General features: G+C 48.8%; 1 protein-coding gene across 1 annotated transcript; it reads right to left on the bottom strand.

Moving 5' to 3' along the window:
• Positions 1–12,166: 12,166 nt before the first annotated feature.
• On the bottom strand, positions 12,167–13,650 carry LOC122487178 (C-C chemokine receptor type 3-like). The gene has a single exon (XM_043587229.1). It carries the CDS (start codon positions 13,647–13,649, stop codon positions 12,564–12,566), a length of 1,086 nt encoding a protein of 361 aa, XP_043443164.1. The 5' UTR covers position 13,650; the 3' UTR covers positions 12,167–12,563.
• Positions 13,651–19,722: the final 6,072 nt, after the last annotated feature.

Below are 19,722 nucleotides of genomic sequence, written 5' to 3'. Positions count from 1 at the left end.
TTGTTCTTAAATCCCAGACAAGTTTTTTTCTAGGGCTGTGATCATCCTTTCGGGCCTTAGACGTGGCCAGGTATTGAGTCCTCCCAAACATTGGACCGTTCAGCATTTCCCTAAAATGTGTAGTTGGTCAGCCTCTGGTTTCATAGTATTCTGATAATCCAATAATATTTGAGTGGCCATGTCGGGCACTGTGTGCTCTGTGTTCGGACTTGCTAAGAAGCTCATGGTCAAGTTTGTGTTCATCTCTTTCAACGGTCATGGCCTTAGAGCGTCCAATCGGAAATTCTGCTGTGGGTTACTCTCACCCTTCTATTTTTATTCTCTTTTTGCCTTTCTTTCCTCATCTGAGAACAGCAGAGCGTTTCAAGAAACGCTTCGTGAAAGTTAAGGCAGCCGTGGTTGAGAAATCCCTCTCCCGACCCCTGCACACCCCTCCAAGGCGACCGCCGCCATTCCTCCTGGCCATTTCTCCTGGTGCTTCTACTTGTCATATCGTGGTGTATCGATTTGAGACATTTTTGATGGATTTCCTGTTCTTGTAGCGGAGGGTTTCGCTCCCTCACACTTCCTTCCCGCCCCCCCCCCCCCCGCATCTTCTCAGTGGGGTTATTTTCCAGTTTCTGGTTGAGTCGACACTTAGCATTCATGTTATGATGACTACCGTAACATCATCCACTGTGGAGTCAACGTGCTGTGTTCCTGGCACTGAGAGAGGATTCTTCCCCACGCCTTTCCCCATCCGCTTAGGGTTTTGTTTTTTTTTAACATTTATTTATTTATTTATTTATTTATTTATTTATTTATTAAAAATTTTTTTTAATGTTTTATTTATTTTTGAGACAGAGAGAGACAGAACGTGAGCAGGGGAAGGGCAGAGAGAGAGGGAGACACAGAATCAGAAACAGGCTCCAGGCTCTGAGCCATCAGCACAGAGCCCGACGGGGGGCTCGAACTCATGGACCGCGAGATCGTGACCTGAGCTGAAGTCAGCCGTTTAACCAACTGAGCCACCCAGGTGCCCCAACATTTATTTATTTTTGAGACAGAGAGACAGCGCATGAACAGGGGAGGGTCAGAGAGAGAGAGAGGGAGACACAGAATCTGAAACAGGCTCCAGGCTCTGAGCTGTCAGCACAGAGCCCGACGGGGGGCTCGAACTCACGGACCGCGAGATCGTGACCTGAGCCGAAGTCGGACGCTTAGCCGACTGAGCCACCCAGGTGCCTCCGCTTAGGGTTTTTTTTTTTTAATACCTATCACCAATTCCCCCAAAATATTCTAATTTGACCCGTCAATTATTGCCTAGCAAAAATTTTTCAAAAGGCTCAAACCTCACGAACTCTATGTTCTTTCTCAAGACGGGTCCGGGCTGACCGCTCTGGGGGGGAGGTGCGGGGGTCCTGAAGTTCCCTTGGCTGCTCTTCTGTGTTGAACCCCATTTCCAGGATCCTAGGAACCCCTCTTTCTTACTCCTTCATTTTGTGGAAGTGTGAATATGGTCTCTTCTTGAGAAGGGGTAAGTTGGAGGCAAATGTTAAAGTCCTCACATGTCTAAAAGTATCCATACTGTCCCTGCATACTTGGTCCCCACGTTGACTCCAAGTACATTTCCAGGTTGTGTCTTCCATCAGTCAGTGTTGTTGAGGGTCTGGTCCATTTTGGTTCCTTTTTGTTGACCATTTTTTTCTTCTTGTCTATCCCTGCTGTTCTAGAAGTTCATAAGAGTGTGCTTTGGAGAGAGTCTGTGTCCAATTACTGAGCTGAACCCCTGTACCCCTTCATGCAAGAGAGTGATGTACTTCCCTTCTGGAAACTTCTGGATCACTACCGCTGCTATTACGTGATAATACCCTTTCCAACGTTTCCCCCCTAGTCTGTTCCAAAGTCCTTTGGTCAAATTTTGGACACCGTCCTACACGCCACTCCCCTTCTTTCCTCCCACCAGACTCTGATTTTTCTCTTTTCTCTCCCATTGCACAGTGGCTAAGCCACAGTGTGGTTTCTAAAGCCAGGTCCTGGTTTTGATGATTACTATTGTCTGTTGACAGTTCGTTTTTCTACTCAGCTTCGTCTTTCAAACCTTCTGTTAACTTTTCTTATACGGTTTCTGGTATCATATTTTTAATTTCCAAGAATGTTTTCCAATTTCTACCTAGGTGCCTACCTATTTATCACTCTCTCTCTCTCTCTCTCTCTCTCCCCCTTTTCTCTTTGCTTCAGAGATCCACACGCTTCTTTTGTTTGTCTGAGAATGTATATGTGGTTGTTGTTTTTGTGTTTAGTTTTTTTTATGCCCTCATCTTTCTCTTTTCTGAGTTCCTTTTCTCCCAGATGTTATTCCAGTCACGACCTTCCACATAGATAGTTGTCCTCAAATGTTTGGCAATCCTTGGCATTCCATTTATATTTAATAGGACACACCACAGCTGATTGGAAGCACTGAGTGGGCGGGGCTTGTCCCCATGGCGGTCTTTGCCATAGGTGACAGGGTGCTGGTCTTTATGCTGGGGGACCCCTTGAACATCAGTACCTGTAGGTGCTTTTTCCTTCCTTCCTTCCTTCCTTCCTCCCTCCCTCTCTCTCTCCCTTTCTTTCTTCTTTCTTTCTTTCTTTCTTTCTTTCTTTCTTTCTTTCTTTCTTTCTAAATCCAAGTTAGTTAACATATAGTGTAATAATGATTTCAGGAGTAGAGTTTAGTGATTCATCACCTACATATAACCCAGTGCTCATCCCAACAAGTGCCCTCCTTAGTACCCATCATCCATTTAGCCCATTCCCCCCCAGCTCCCCTCCAGCAACCCTCAGTTTGTTTTCTGTAGTTAAGAATCTCTTATGGTTTGCCTCCTTCTCTGTTTTTATTTTATTTTATTTTTTTGCTTCCCTGCCCCTATGTTCATCTGTTGTGTTTCCTAAATTCCACATATGAGTGAAATCGTGTGATGTTTGTCTTTGACTTATTTCGCTTAGCATAAGATAATCTAGGTCCATCCCCATTGTTATTGTGTGTGTGTGTTTCTCTGGGGTCATCTGTTTCTGCAGAGAAGAATCCTCCCATCTCCTGCCTGGGGGACTATTGCCTGACTGCAGAGTGTTTGAAGCTGGGGCTGAGGAAGGGTGCTGACGTTCTCGGTATTTGGCACAAGGTTCATTTGGAAAGCCTGGGGCTGTGTGACAATATTGTAAAGGTCTTCCTCAAAGATGTGTGGCTTCAAGAGGCCCTGGTTTTACGAAATGACTCACTTCTGAGAATTTGGAGAGAGGCCATATTGTCTCCTAAAGCAACTCAAGATTGGTCTGGTTGGTTTTGTTGTTGTTGCTTTGTTTTGTTTTGTTTTGTTTTGTTTTGTTTTGTTACCAGACCTGAAAATTTCTTATGTAAGACATGAGTCAATTTCTGGAGTTCCCATAATGAATGAACACAAAGGTCTCTGGGTGTCAGATCACCCCTTGAGTCCTGATTATCATCCTTCATCAAGAGGCTTTTCTACTGGCCACACCCATTGTTTCTGGCAGGTAACAAGGCATGCTTAGGGTGCCCTCTCCCTCGTCAAGGTCAAAAGTCGTATTTCAATTATAGCCCCTCCCACTACCATTCCAGGTACATTCCTTCTCTTGTATTCCTTGCTCTAGAGGGAAAGAGTGAAGTAGATTGGCCAGAACCCACATGGCAGAGGTAATATAATGTTCCAGCCTCCTTCCAGATTATTCCAATGGATCCCTGACCTTTCACATTCACCGAGCGTAGACCAGCATTTGGTCCACATCTGTCTTAGTCCAATCAGCAAACTCTTCGAACCTTTGCCACCGAGTTCAATATTGCTGGCGAGCACGCGTATCCGGAAATTTAGCCCAAGCCAAAACACTGTTTTGCCTACTTTTTTTTTTTTTTTTTGCAACGTTTATTTATTTTTGGGACAGAGAGAGACAGAGCATGAACGGGGGAGGGGCAGAGAGAGAGGGAGACACAGAATGGGAAACAGGCTCCAGGCTCTGAGCCATGAGCCCAGAGCCCGACGCGGGGCTCGAACTCACGGACCGCGAGATCGTGACCTGGCTGAAGTCGGACGCCTAACCGACTGCGCCACCCAGGCGCCCCTGTTTTGCCTACTTTTATCACTCCCAAAACCCAAACCCAGATCTTTGCTAACTGCACAATTAAATGGAACAATTTCTGTCATTTCTTCTGGAATTTTCCCCCCTACTCTGACTCTGCATTTTATCTTCTGGCCCGTGTGAAATTCAACTCCTACTTACTAGGTGCACAACCGTGAGGAGGGGGCCATGAGGCGAACGGTTAGCTCTCTCATGTTCGGGAAAAGTGGCTTCCTGCGGGGAGAGAGGCGCAGGAGGCAGCGTGCCAGAAGGTGATGGCAGATGGGGCGTTCCCGGGTCCTCTACATCCTACCAGATGTCCCCGTTCCTGCACGTTCTCAGTCTGTCCCGGTTCATGCTCTAATATTCACATGTGCTTTTTGGCCAGTGTGTGCATTCAACTCACGTTATAATTAAGACGCCTGCCGATTTAGGCTCTGATTGGTTTCCAACAGCCTTGACTTGGCAGCTGTTAAGTAATAAAGAGGTTTTTTGTTTTTTTTTTTTTCCCAACATGGTCACAGAAAGGCTCTAAGTTTTACTCTGACTTGAAGATGAAAATTTCAGGGGCGCCTGGGTGGCTCAGTCGGTTGAGCGGCCGACTTCGGCTCAGGTCACGATCTCGCGGTCCGTGAGTTCGAGCCCCGCGTCGGGCTTTGGGCTGATGGCTCGGAGCCTGGAGCCTGCTTCCGATTCTGTGTCTCCCTCTCTCTCTGCCCCTCCCCCGTTCATGCTCTGTCTCTCTCTGTCTCAAAAATAAATAAACATTTAAAAAAAAAAAAAAGAAAATTTCAGTATTTGGGTTCTTCCCCCCCTCCTCCCCCGCCTTAATTTAAGTCGCTTGGCACCTTCAGAGGCATCCGTCCCACCCTCCGGGTCTGCCAGGCCTCCCCCTCTGTAGACTGGTGAATAACAGCATCTTCCTGCCACCCACCATCCACTGCTGGCCAGGCTCTGCTGTCACCAGTGGACGACGAATTGTTTCATCACCGGGTCACCTGGGCTACCACCTTCCCACTCGGGAACGTGAGGTCTGAGCCTCACCCCCGTGGAAGTCTGACGCCTGCAACCTGCTCTCACTTCCACGTCAGTTAACCTTGGTTTATAAACAACCCCAGCTTCAGCTAAGAATGGCTGCGTGGGCGTGGTCTGGACAGCGCCTGGAATGGAAGAAGGAAGGGCCACCCGAGCTCAGGAGGTCATGCAGCCTCTCTCTAGGCCACGGCCATTACAGGGTCGACACCTTATACCCCTCTCTGTATGTCTTCATTTGAGTTTTCAATTTCCAAGGGGCCTAGCTCTTGTCAGGCTAAGGTCAGTCGCCCTTGGATCAAACAAGTCAAGGGGACCTGGGAGGGGCCTGGTGATGGTCACTGGTGGGAATCATCACGAGCCAGGCAGCCCCACGCCCCTCCCCGCATTGTGTCTGGAGCAGTGTCACTCCCCATTGCCGACAGGGCACGTTCAAACCTGTGGCTTTAAGGTTCTTAATTCAGGTCTCAAAGTGTCCTTGCTTCCAGACCCTTCACTTCTAATCTTCCCAATTTCTCCATTCCACACCTACTGCTAGTCTCTGCTCCCCGAACTTTCTCCCCCATGCCAAGGCTGCCCTGCATAGCCCCTTTCCACAGCTCTCCTCAGAGGTATAGCTTCCTGCCTTTAAGACCCGGCCTCCAGGGCACCTGGGTGGCTCAATCGGTTGAGCGTCCGACTTTGCTCAGGTCACGATCTCACGGTCCGTGAGTTCGAGCCCTGCATCAGGCTCTGTGCTGACAGCTCAGAGCCTGGAGCCTACTTCAGATTCTGTGTCTCCCTCTCTCTCTGGCCCTCCCCCCATTCATGCTCTGTCTCTCTCTGTCTCAAAAATAAATAAATGTTAAAAAAAAAAAAAAAAAAAAAGACCCGGCCCCCTGCCTCCTTCTCCAGGAAGTCTTCCCGGAATGCTTATGTAACATCCCATTTTTGTCTTTTTTTCCGCCAGCTTCTTTTCCTGTGCTATATATCGTCTCCTTGTGTCACTCGGGGTCCCTATGGGAAATAACTGACACACTCAAATTGGGCACTTTGAGGCAAGTTTAATAAAGGGACCAACCAAGGTGAGAGCAGGATGAAGGGGCACAGCAGCCCCCTGATGAGTAGCAGCTGGGTTTGTTAGCGACCCTGAAGGGGTGAGGGGTGGGCGAAGCAGAGTGGAGAGGCCCACCGCAGTCGGGGTGCTCCCGGCCCCCGGTGCTGCCTCAGGAAGGGCTGGGGGAATACACACTGATCCTACTCTCCCCCTTTCGTCCAACCTCCTCCAGGAGCTCCCCACGGCCTCCATCCCGAGAGCAAGAGAGAATCCTGGCGGCATCCGTGCAGGGCAGCTGTTCAGGGGCAGGGCAGGGTGGAGAAGGGCAGGGAGCAGATCCGAGCGCCTTGGCCAGGATGTCCTAGATACACACTCTTTGATTAGATCAAGTGTCACCTTGTGGCCAGCGACCAAGGTTTGGTTTTTACCTTTCCCTTCGCTGCCCCTCCCCCCCGCCAGCCCTCATAAAGACCAGGACAGTTGTAAGTGTAAGTCATCAGCAAGTGTGACCAGCTGGGGTTTGACAGATGAACAGCCTCCCGATTGCGCAACACAGGACGGGCTCATTCGCACTTGCTCTGGGTCACAGGAGTTCTCGTTCCGATTGCCAGGCTTCCGAGTCCGGATGGGGTCACACGCACTGGCAGCCGGGGCATCTGTATATTAAAAGGTCCCCTGCGGGCACTAACGAGTCTGTCTATTTCCACCACTCGCCCCCGGCGCCCACCTCCCCACCCCAAGCAGCTGTATGTTGAATCACGGTGTGCCTCACAAGGGCCCGGCCCCGATATTGTTTTCCTCCGTTCCCCTTTATTCATGCGTGTTTCCAGCACCGCCCCCCCCCCCCACCCGTTGCTTTGGGCTTGGGCATGGGCCTTTGGAATAAGATTTGAATTTTGGTTTAGGAGGAGGTCGTGGAATTTCATAGGCCTTGAGCTATAACCAGTTGACCAAAATCCCACATCCCCGAACTAGGAATTGGCCCAGATGATAATAAATCCAACCTGTGTTTCCCGCCTTCCATTGCGCCTTCCTGGGCACGGCGTCGCACGATCCCTGGGGATAAAAATGGCATCCCCTCAAGTTTTGCAACACAGCTGGACCACACCGGATACAGGCAAGCTTGAGTGTCTTGCTGTGACCTCAAAACCTCACCTCCCAGCTACCACGTGGGCTGGCTGCCTGAGGGACCGCCTGGGCCCTGGTGTGGGCGAGTGCCCTCTAGCGTCCACGTTTCACGTTGCAACTGTGACCGAAGCCGGTGTCCGCAGGTCAGGCATGATCCACCTGTTGGGGTCAATTTTCCAGGATCTCAAACTAAGCCAGGAAAAATCTCGCCCCGTCTGAAAGTGGAGAGGCTTCGCTCAGGGCCAGAAGTCTAGACCGCAACAGGAAGCTCTTTTTCTGATGGCATAGGACAGTGGCCAGCGGACTAGCTCCCCCTCGGCCGATCGGAGCCTGCGCACAACGCCTCTTTAACCAGGGCGACTCCTATCGAGCTCCCAGGGGAGGCCAGTGGCATCGTTCTCGCCAGGCTTGAGGTGAGAGACAAGCACCCACCTGCCATTTCCTTCCCGCCCAGGGCACATGGCACCCGCAGTTTTCTACAAAGGACCCCTTTTCAAATACCTCCCCATTTTCATCAGTGCACTCATGTCCCCAATATAGATGAGGCGGTCTCCAGAGTCAGAAAACCTGTTTTTCAAGTTCCTGTGGAAGTTCTGCTTATAGTCTACTCTGGAATACAGAATCTATGGGATTGACCACAGACTCATGGTCTGTGCTTATTGTTCATAAGCAAAAGAGCTCAGCTGCGTTCCAGTGAAACTTTATTTGTAGAGTGGGCCATGGGCCGTTTTCGGCTCGTGGGTCCTAATTCACAGATCCCTAGAAGAGGTCAGTGGATGGAGAAAGATGACCGTAACTATTCCGGGGATTTAAACTGGGCAGAAGTGGAAGAAAACCCGAATGAAGTTGTTGAAAGCCCACAGCTATGAAAGACAGGAACCAGGTTAAGAACCAGACTTTAGAGTTTTCGTTCTGGGATTTGAAGAAACCCTCAGAAACTCAAGCTGGGAAAGGATCATCTTTATTATTTTTTTTTAATTTTTTTAAATTTATTTTTGAGAGATAGAGAGACAGAGCACGAACTGGGGAGGGGCAGAGAGAGAGGGAGACACAGAATCCGAAGCAGGGTCCGGGCTCCGTGCTGTCAGCACAGAGCTCAATGCGGGGCTCGAACCCATGAACCGTGAGATCGTGACCTGGGCTGAAGTCAGATGCTTAACCGACTGAGCCACCCAGGCACCCCAGGGATCATCTTTTTTAAACTAGCAGAGTGTGGGGCACCTGGGTGGTTCAGTCGGTTAAGCATCCGACTCTTGGTTTCGACTCAGGTCGAACTCAAGGTTTGTGAGTTCAAGCCCCGCATCGGGCACGATGCTGCAATTGAGGAGGCTGCCTGGGATTCTTTCTCTCTCTGCCCTTCCCCTGATCCTGCTTTCTCTCTGTCTCAAAATACACAAATAGACTTAAAAAAAAAAAACAAAAAACTAGCAGACTGTGATGCTCAACGGAGAGAAGGAGGAGCAGGGAGTCAAAGCTGAGGCCTGTTCAAGGCCACCTGCCATTGTCTGGGCGACTCCTAGGCATGCCACAGCGGGCTGTCTGTAGTGCCCTTTTGTGCCTTTGTGCCTTCCGACACATTGACCCACCGGCCTGGACACCACTCTCACGTCCACCCTTGGCTTCACCAGAAAGTTGTTCACAAACATGTTCAAATATGCGGCCGATGCGTTATCCCTGAAGCCTTAACTGAGTGTGCCCGGCTGGCTTCCAACATCCAGCATCTACATCGTGTTGCCTGAGAGCTCTCCCCCCAGCTGGAAAAAAGCATCTGCCAGAGCCAGTCAGGCCGGAAGTGCTGGGGAATTCACATCCCCTGGGAGCAGCCATCAGCCAGTGACTGACAGGGCAGAATATAAATACCCCGACTCCCCCCTCCAGCGGGATAGCTGAGTAGGAGTTATGCTGTGGCCACGGGTCTTCCAGTGGTTTGGCGCTCCAGTCACCCCCCCCCCCAGGCAGAAGGTACTTCAAAATGAACCCTCTGCTAGCACCCTCCCCTTCCTGTCTTCCTTCCCCGCTCCCCACCGGAGTTCCCGGCACTTTCCAAATAAACTCTTTGCTCTCAAATCATCGCTCAGGAACTGCTCTTGGGGGAACCCCACCGAAGCAGAAGGTGACTTTCCGTGCGCACTTGGCTTCACCTCACCCTTCCGCTTTCTGTTACAGGAGAAATACCCACCATGTTCCATTATCACCATTGGATTCAGATGGGTGTCTTCCACTGAACAGTGAGTGAGTTTCCTAGAAGTGGGTCTTATTCGTCTTTACAGCCCCTGGTATTTTCCCTGATCTGTCACACAGTGTTGAAGATGAGTGTTAGCTGGCTCCCGGAAGCTTGATGTGTAGGTGGAATAGATACAAAGAGACAAGGTGGCAGGGGTGAAAAATTCAGGGATGCCTGGTTGTCTCAGTTGATTAAGCGTCCAACTTCGGCTCAGGTCACGATCTCGTGGTCTGTGGGTTCGAGCCCCACGTCAGTCTCTCTGCTGTCGGCATGGAGCCTGCTTCGGGTCCTCTGTACCCCTCTCTCTCTGTCCTCCCTTTCCCTCTCTGTCTCTCTCTGTCTCTCAATAGTAAATAAACCTTAACAAATTAAAAATTCAGTATTTCAAAGACTGGTGGCCCTATTAGGCAACGCAGGTTGAGAACATTTCTATCGCCGTAGTTAGTTCTGTTGGACAGTGTTGGGGCTGGGGGGCCAAATGGAGCATGCTGGTCCCATGATTTGGTTATGTGCGGTCCCGTGTAGGTCACAGGGCTCCTAAAAGCTCTCAGGGGTCTGGGGATATGAACCAACACCTATATTCCACACCTGTGCTTACCTAAGGACAGATGTCACTTCACAATGCGAGAGGAAACCCTGTGATGTGTAGTTAAGTCTTCACATGATTGCTCTTTAGAGTACATTCTGGCTGAACCACAAAAGAGATCAAAGGTACTTCAAAGTTCCCAATGCCCTCGTGGCTGGTGGAATGGATACCACATCTGAAGAGCAGCCTAGTTTTCTTCTTCTTCTTCTTCTTCTTCTTTTAAACATATAATTCTAAAGGTTTGTGTCTATCTTTCATTGGTAATGTGGTTCCACAATCCACAAGCCAAAAGGCACAAGCGGTTTCGGAGGAAAGTCACGCTTGTGTTCTGTACTCACATTTCTTCCCAAAGACACCCAAGGCTACCCCTGCTTCCTTTCCCATCCTTTAAGAGATGGGCAGCCCACCCGAGCCCAGCAAATAATCCGCATGTGTCTTTCTTTCTTTCTTTCTTTCTTTCTTTCTTTCTTTCTCTTTCCTTTTTGACATATGATACATTCTGTTTGGTCTTTGCTTTCTTCTTTTCAATCAGTCTTCTATTGCTCCCGGTGCTTTGACTCCTCTGTCATGGTGCCTCTTGGCCAAATTCCTCTCTGGGTTCTTCTGGCCCCTCTCTTATTAGCCATCGATCTCGCTTTGCCTCACACGTACCCTTGTCTTCTAACCCACGTCCCTGCGTGATTCTGGGGTCTTTACTCCATCCTGTATCACTGGATTTATCTTCCTAATGCACCACGAGGATCGTTCTTCTCCCCTGCTCTAAACCCTTCAGTAGCTCCCTTTGTCTTCCCAGAAAAGCCCAAGATGCTTTGCCTGAAATCCATGGCCCACTGCAACCTTCCCACCCTGCCCTACAGTCCATGTGAGTTTGTGCCCTCCCCCCTCACCTTTGTATTGGGCATTCTGTTGGCTTCGGCTATCTCCCCCATATCTCCTCCCTTTCCAAATCCTGTCCTTTCTTCAAAGACCTGCCCACAAGCCACTTCCTCCGTGAAGTCTTTCTGCCTCAGATTCCAGCTAGAAATGGTCTCTCCCTCCCTGGCCCAGGCAGAGCCCTGAGTGTGTTCCTCTTCGTTCTGGAGTCATCTGTCTCTGTCTCACACCCCCTACCAGATGGAAGAGTTCACAGGTCAGGGATTGTTTGTCTCACACGCTTTTTTCATCCCTCACTCAACCGAGAGCAATGTTAGCGCGTCCTGTCCACATCACCTTAAGCGCAGTTGCTGGACGAACGGTGAGCTTGGTGTTTAAGAGGACAGTGTCTGCACATTGCAGGGCTCTGAGAAGTTTCTACCAGCAGGGCCTTTATTCTCTACACTGAACATATCAAATCACGATTCTTCTGTTGAGTCGCTCATGGGAAATTTGGTCATTCGGTGTAAACAGGAAATCCATTCACTATTAAGAATACTCAGGGCAGGAGTGGAGGGGCGCCTGGCTGGCTCAGTCCGTAGAACGCGCGACTGGATCTCAGGGTTGTGAGTGCAAATCCGTGTTAGGTGTGGAGATTACTTAAAAATAAAATCTTAAAAAAAAAAAAAAAAAGAGGGAAGAAGGCTATCTGGGTGACTCAGTCGGTTACGTTTCTGACTCTTGGTTTTGGCTCAAGCCATGATCTCGTGGTTCGTGAGTTTGAGCCCCGCGTCGGGCTCTGTGCTGCCCGTGAGGAGCCTGCGTCGGAGTTTCTCTCTCTCTCTTAAAATAAGTAAATAAGGGGCGCCTGGGTGGCGCAGTCGGTTAAGCGTCCGACTTCAGCCAGGTCACGATCTCGCGGTCCGTGAATTCGAGCCCCGCGTCAGGCTCTGGGCTGATGGCTCAGAGCCTGGAGCCTGTTTCCGATTCTGTGTCTCCCTCTCTCTCTGCCCCTCCCCCGTTCATGCTCTGTCTCTCTCTGTCCCAAAAATAAATTAAAAAAAAAATAAATAAATAAAATAAGTAAATAAACTTCAAAGAAAAAAAAATACTCGGGACAAAGGTGACGTGCCATTATGCTGCTGGAGAGTACGTACACATAAGCTAAAAAAAGAAGGAAAAGCCTTTTCATCAAGCAAGGAGAGAGCTAGGCACATTAAAAGTACTATGACTGATTTATTGTATTTTGTGAAATACGTTTCATTTATGCAACAGCTAGCTAAAGTTAAGGTTTAAACTATAAAATGATTTACCTGCTCATAGCTGCATATAGTGACTAGCTAACACTTGGGTACATTACACTGGATGTAACTCTTCCGAGAACCGAGCAAACTTCTGTGTGGACGGCAAGTGAACTGACTAACTAGTGACCCCCGTTAATGCCCGGGGCACACGGCTCTGCTGACCCCGTTGTGTATACGCTTTAATGTCTTTACAAGTTTCGGCATCGAGCTAGAAGTTCAAAGGGCTGGCGTTAAAGTCAACGCGATGGACTTAATGTGTTTCCTTCATCTGCCCGGCTCATCCGCTTTAGGTAATTTTCCGCATCTGGCCTAAAAGACAAAAGAGAGCTCCTGTTCCCCCGTTGACGGGGAGCCAGAGCTGGCTCGGTCTGATTTCTCGCTGGGAAGGAACGGGATGTATTTGCCCAGGTTGGTGGCCACGTGCCTGCGGAAGAAGTGGCTGAGGTGCTCCCGGAACCTCTCCCCGACGAAGGCGTAGATGACGGGGTTAATGCAGCAGTGCGTGTAGGCGATCACCTCTGTCACCTGCATGGCCACATCGAGCCATTTGCTCTGCTCACAACTGACCTCAAAGAAGATCGTTTGGAAAGCAGAGAGAAGGAGGACCAGGTTGTAGGGGGTCCAGAACATGAAAAAGACCACCATGATGACAAAAATGAGCCGGATGGCCTTGTACTTGGTTTTATTGGGGCATCTCAGCAGTGTCCTAATAATTCCCGCGTAGCAGACGGCCATGATGAGCAGAGGCAGGGCCAGACTGAGGATGTTCATGCTCAGAGCATGGAAACGCTTCCAGTTATCCTCTTGGCCTCCTGGATAAAGAGGCAAACAGATGTACTGTTCAGCATCATTTTGGGACTGGTGGAAGATAAATTCAGGGAGGGCTGCTATCCCTGCCAGGCCCCAGGTGAGGACGCTCATGATGATACCGAAAGTGACGGTCCGGGTCCGCAGGGCGAACACGGCGTGGACGATGGCCAGGTACCGGTCTATGGTCAGCAGGATGATGAAGAAAATCTCGCTGTACAAGCCCATGTAGTAAAGCCCGGAGAGGAGCTTGCACATGAAGTGGCCGAACACCCACTCTTTCCACCTGCTGTAGTGAATCCAGAACAGCAGAGTGAACAGGAAGAGCAAGTCAGAAATGGCCAAATTGAGCAGGAAGATGTTGGTCATGATCCGGAGCCTCCTGTATTTCGTGAGGATCACCACCACCATCGCGTTGCCCAGCAGACCAACCACGAACACCAGGGAATACAGTGGGGGCAAGAGGCGGGACCCCAGCTCCTTGACGTTGATTTTCTCACATGGCAGCGAGAACTCATAGTCGAACAGTGTGGTCCTGACAGACGCATCCGCTGTCACCGTCTCAGTTCTGGCCATCAAAGCCTCCATTGTCCCTATGATAGAAAGACAACGACGACGATGACGACGACAAACGAAAACAAAACCAAAAAACAACCCCACAATTAGGTACGGTCACCCTTGGCGAGCCACGCCCATTGATTTATCCATTTACCCACAAAACCACGTATGATTAAACAACCTAGATACAACCTAGATGCTTCAATGATCTTTAGCGCGTGTTTAGAAGTATGTCCGGGATGCTGTGCGGGGAGGCGTCAGGCATGAAAGATGCGAAGCTTTGAAAGTCAGCGCGATTCACCAAGGGAAAAGAAACAGAAAGGGGGCGGATGGGGTGAAGAAAGAAGGCGTTCATTTCTGCAAGCGTTTGAAGAAACACAAAACAGGAAAAAGCAGGCTGGAGAGTGATAATAATAATATTATGCTCTTTATTGTCGCCATATCTTTTCAGGCATTTTGAATTTTATGTTTTACAGTTTATATACGACTTTTGGAATCATCTTGCCTGTTTCAAAACCAAATGGTTGCAATCATAGTGATTGTTATCGTTACAAATAACTACCCCTCTCTGTGGCCCCTTAACAATGCGCCGTTCATCAGAGCTGATGGGGAAACTCTCAACCTCGAAGCAGTTTAGTAATTTACCCCAAATCCTCTAACGAGTAAATATAAAAGTTCAGGCTAGATTTTCAGTTTCATTGTCCAGTTTTCTCCTCACTAGATTCAAAAACAAAAAGCCACTAAGTTTAACTTTTGGGGCACCTGGGTGACTCAGTTGGCTGGGCGTCCGACTCTGACTTAGGTCACGATCTCGCGGTCCATGAGTTCGAGCCCCGCGTCGGGCTCTGTGCTGACAGCTCAGAGCCTGGAGCCTGCTTCGGGTTCTGTGTCTCCCTCTCTCTCTGCCCCTCCCCTGCTCATGCTCTGTCTCTCAATAATATATAAGTGTCAAAAAAGTTTTTTTAATAAAAAATAAAATAAAATAAATACACATTAAAAAAAACCTGTTTAACTTTGAAAGACCTCACCATTCTAGTTGTTACCAACTATTATAGCCATTACAGTTATAAGCAATAAACAAAGGCTGCTTCCCCTTTCCTGCTTCTCATAATGCTGAGATAATCCAGTCATATGCCAACAGCAGACCCCCTAGAGTCCCTGCTTCATAAAGTCCCTGCCGAGTAGGAGGGTTAGGCTAACGGAATTTCTTAGCAGATTTGATGTTTTTTAAACAAGGATCCCTAAAGCCAGTGCCTGCTTTTAAGATTACAGACTTCAGGGGCGCCTGGGTGGCGCAGTCGGTTAAGCCTCCAACTTCAGCCAGGTCACGATCTCGCGGTCCGTGAGTTCGAGCCCCGCGTCGGGCTCTGGGCCGATGGCTCGGAGCCTGGAGCCTGTTTCCGATTCTGTGTCTCCCTCGCTCTCTGCCCCTCCCCCGTTCACGCTCTGTCTCTCTCTGTCCCAAAAATAAATAAACGTTGAAAAAAAAAATTAAAAAAAAAAAAAAGATTACAGACTTCACTGGAGAAGAAGGAAAGACAGATGAGGAAGGAGTTCCTGTTCATCTCTGCCCTGTCTCCTCGGAAGAAGTCCTACTGACTTTCTCCTTTCTCTGAGGAAGGGACAAGTGTAAGGATGTGACCATAGGTCAGTGGCATTTCTCAAGGTAAATCTCAGGAGGGCAATAATTAGAGCCAATGGCGAGGCACTGTCTTTGCTTCTTAATAAAATACCGGGACCCCAAAGGTCAGCACCTGTCAAGGTCCTGGGTAGTCACAGCGAGATTGGACACGGGCAGGAGGCATCCCTGGCCGTTCCTGCCACCAGCTGTAGGACTTGGGGGCGAGAGCTGAACTTCGAGCCTCATTTACTCATCCCGCACACAAGAATCACGATACCACTTGAAGTTATGTTCAGGATCAAGATCAAAAAAGCTGTAAAATTCATAGAAGCAGAACCAAAAGGAAGGCAATGAGAAGATGTTTCATATCAACGTAGGAAGAAATAGGGTCTCTTCGATAGAACTTAATCTATTTTCATGGCTCTGTCCCAGGGCAGCACACTGATAAGTAACACACTCAGGCTTTTAGGTGGAAAACGGCACTGAAAAACAGCTGATTGTATGATCTTTCCAGCATTCTTACCCCTAACGGCACAATCCACAGCCTCTGAGGGAAAAAAAAAATACCCATTATTTTGTCCATCACGCATTTCTAATCACAGAGAGCATGCCTGTAAACTTTAATGCCTAAAGCAAAAAATAAAGAGTCACTTGCTCCCAAGAGCAAAAGTATAGAAGCCTCTACTTAATATTTCTATTATCTTTCCTTTTCTCTGAGGCTGATCTAAAAACAAGTCAAATTAAAACAAAAAAAAATTCACTGGGGTTTTGTTCAACTCGATGATCATAACTTTAATTTGTGTGTCGCTTCCAACAGGACCACGATCAGACTGTAGAATCTTTTGGGGGTTCTGGGGTGCAAGGCACAGGGAGGAATGCAGGTTCTCCGGAGTCAGAAGCCAAGTCCTTTGACGACTAATTACATGGGGTCAGAGATATGAAAACTGAAATGGTTTTCATCTGTCTCCATAGTCCAGAGCAGAATGACAGTTTCAGGAGGTCTGAAACTGTCAAGACGTTTGAGTTAGGCTTTCAAAAATGTCTTTTTGGGGGCACCTGGGTGGCTCAGTTGGTTGAGCATCCGACTCTTGATTTCAGCTCAGGTCATGATCTCAGGGTCGTGGGATCGAGCCCCATGTCCGGCTCAACGCTGGGTGTGGATCCTACTTAAAATTCTCTCTCTCTCCCTTTCCCTCTGCCCCTCCCCTGCTTGCGCTCTGTCTCCCAAAATAAATAAATAAATAAACATTTTTTAAAAAAGGTCTTTTTGCATTTTGGGAAGGATGGTACAGTAACAGCCAACAGGCAGCAACAGTAGAGAAAAGCAAAAACACAAAAGTAAAAACCACCCCAGATTTCACCACCAGGAGCATTTCTTGATACAGATATGCATGCACGGGTGCGAGTTTTACCGAAAACTGCATTCCCACTACCTTAGCTGGTTCTCTAAAACTGCTCACAGGGCACCTCAGCTACGCAACGCAAATGAAGTTTCTTCAGTCTCCAAAAACGATTTGGATCTTACCAGCTTTCCACCGGGCAGCAGGAAGAAGGATTCACAAATTGCAGTCCAGAGTGGTTTAAACTTAGCCTGACCCATTCATGTGAAGGACGGCTTTAGTTTTTTCTCATCCTGTTTACGTTGCCAGCTTCTTAATTTTGGCTTCTCATCTCCTCTCATTGGGCCTTTCGAAGATGGCAGTGGAGATATGGGGGAGGGGCCTGCTTGGGGGGAGTGGGAAGAAGGCGCCCTGGTCTTCTGTCAGTCCTAGTCATGTGGCTGGTGTCTGCTGAGGAAGGGCCACCTGGTCCCGACCCTGAACTTTCTGCTGGCACCTGCCGTTTTGTGGCTCATGGCCTCACGACCCATTCATTCTCAATCATCCCTGGGCATAGTGACCTCTGCAGCCCTGGCCGCAGTGGGGGGCCCTCTGTGGCTGCCACGTCATCAGACTTCTGGCACCTTCTCCTGAACTGACAGGCACTGAGCAGACACACTGCTCCTTGACTCCGTGTCCGTGCCATGGACAGACCCAGGGACACTCGAGGGTACAGATGAAACGATTTTTCCCCCTGACCACCAGCTTAACTGTGCCGGCCACCCATGTGAATAAGAAAGCGACTTGCAGAGAGGAGGGTCTGCGAGGGCCCCCTCCCCAATTTATCAAACAGCCCTTCACACCCTCTAACTCTGGTCAAAGCCTGGATGGGGGAGACAGGAACCCCCGAGCACAACTGCTTTCTTCGGTGACCTTGGACTCTTCCTCTCGCAATTCCTGGAGTCAGAAGGAGAGGAGCCCTCCCCCTCCCCCCGTCATCTAGAATTAGAGACTCTTCTTTAGAAAATATATTGAAGTTTGGAATGTCAAAAAAAAAAAAAAAAAGTAGGGGCGCCTGGGCGGCTCAGTCAGTTGAGCCTCCGACTTCAGCCCGAGTCATGATCTCGCCGTTTGTGAGTTCGAGCCCCACATCAGGCTCTCTGCTGTCAGCTCCGTGCTTTGGAACCTCGGTTCCCCTTTCTCTCTGCCCCTCCCTCGCTTGCACTGTCTCTCAAAAATAAACATTAAAAAAAAAAAAAGTAAGTGATGTCACTCCATCAATGCTGGTGAGGTTGGGGCAAGCCGAGAACAATAAGACATTGCTGATGTAATGTAACTCGGTTCAATAAGTTTCTGAAATGTTATAAACAACAAGAATCAACAAGGTACACGTGGCTTTGAGCCAGTGGTTCTACTCTGAGGAATTTACCCCAAGGGGAAGAAATCCGCCGAATCAAATCACAAGGTACAGATGTTCCTTGTGGCCTCGTTTCGTAACAGAAAGAAACAAGAGAAATGGAAACTGTTGAAAGGTTTGACACACGAAGGAGATTTTGGACAAATCGTAGTCCACTGATGCAATAGATTATTCTACAGTCACTAAAACTAGTTCACTAAAACCAGGTGGAATCACCAGCAAGTGGTCGTGGGAGATGAAGAGAATATAAAGTGCGTGCAGGAAGACGGCGACATCGCGAAACTGTATGCATATAAAACGCAATGAGCAAATAATGAAAATAGTTGTGGGGGGGGGGACGGTAATTTTTAAAAATGTTTAAGTGCTCATTTATTTTTGAGAGAGAGACAGAGCATGAACAGGGGAGGGGCAGAGAGAGAGAGAGGGAGACACAGAATCCGAAGCAGGCTCCGGGCTCTGAGCGGTCCGCGCAGAGCCCGACGCGGGGCTCGAACTCACCTTAAGATCGTGACCTGAACCGAAGTCGGATGCTTAACCGACTGAGCCACCCAGGCGTCCCAGGTAATTTTTAAAGTTGTAAGATGTGGAAGTTGTCTGAATTCCCTTACCAATTAAACTGTCACTAACGGCAGATGCCTTCTAGCAAGGACAGCTGGAAGATTTGGCAAACACGCTTTCTCAAGGTAAGTGGGTTGAAAACGTGGGCAAATTATAAGCTGAAGCGCGTACTCATCAGCACCTGAAACCACACCCTGAGATCTAAGAAACTTGACGTGGAAGTCACATGAGGTAGAGAGCATTTGAATTTTGCTTTAAAGATCTTAATGTTTTGGTTTCCCTCTTTGAGCTTGGGTGGAGTTAACATACAACCACCAGACTGGGGGAAGGGAGATTTTTCTGAGAAATTTCTCTTTAGGGGGCACCCGGGTGGCTCAGACGGTTGAGCTGCCGACTCTTGATTTCAGATCAGGTCATGATCTCCCGGCTCGTGAGTTGGAGCCCTGCATCAGGCTCTCTGCTGTCAGCCAGGAGCCTGCTTGGGATCCTTTTTCTCTCTCTCCCTCTCTTTCTCTCTCTGCCCCTCCTCCACTCTCTCTCTCTCTCTCTCTCTCAAAAATAAATAAACATTAGGGGCGCCTGGGTGGCGCAGTCGGTTAAGCATCCGACTTCAGCCAGGTCACGATCTCGCGGTCCGTGAGTTCGAGCCCCGTGTCAGGCTCTGGGCTGATGGCTCAGAGCCTGGAACCTGTTTCCGATTCTGTGTCTCCCTCTCTCTCTGCCCCTCCCCCGTTCATGCCCTGTCTCTCTCTGTCCCAAAAATAAATAAACGTTGAAAAAAAAAATTAAAAAAAAAAAAATAAATAAACATTAAAAAAAAGTCTATGATAATTGAACCTTCCTTAGGCCAAACATTTCACATAGTTTGCTTGATCTCACAACTTTGCAAGGTAGGTTTTCCCATCCCCACTTTATAGATGAGCAAACAGAGGCTTGGCAAAGCTTGGTCAGTTGCCTGAGGCTATTCTGTGCACAGCAGAACTGGGACTTGATCCTGTGCCCTTTTGCTCTAAAACCCACGCTATTATCGCATTGGGGTTCCATTCAGTGAGGACATCCACATCCCAGATGTCATGAATGTTTGTATATATCTTAGTATCTTTGCGGTTCAACATTTCATACCTACGCATCTCTAACCCACTGTGAATTTAGTTTGATATGTGGCACGAAGTGCCATCTATTTTCCTT

This window comes from Prionailurus bengalensis, chromosome A2 (assembly GCF_016509475.1).
Source record: "Prionailurus bengalensis isolate Pbe53 chromosome A2, Fcat_Pben_1.1_paternal_pri, whole genome shotgun sequence".
Lineage (NCBI taxonomy): Eukaryota > Metazoa > Chordata > Mammalia > Carnivora > Felidae > Prionailurus > Prionailurus bengalensis.
This window is presented reverse-complemented; position numbering and strand designations above follow the sequence as displayed.

Excerpts from the sequence above, each read along its gene's own strand:
- LOC122487178 (XM_043587229.1), bottom strand. The coding sequence starts at position 13,649 with ATGGAGGCTTTGATGGCCAGAACTGAGACGGTGACAGCGGATGCGTCT.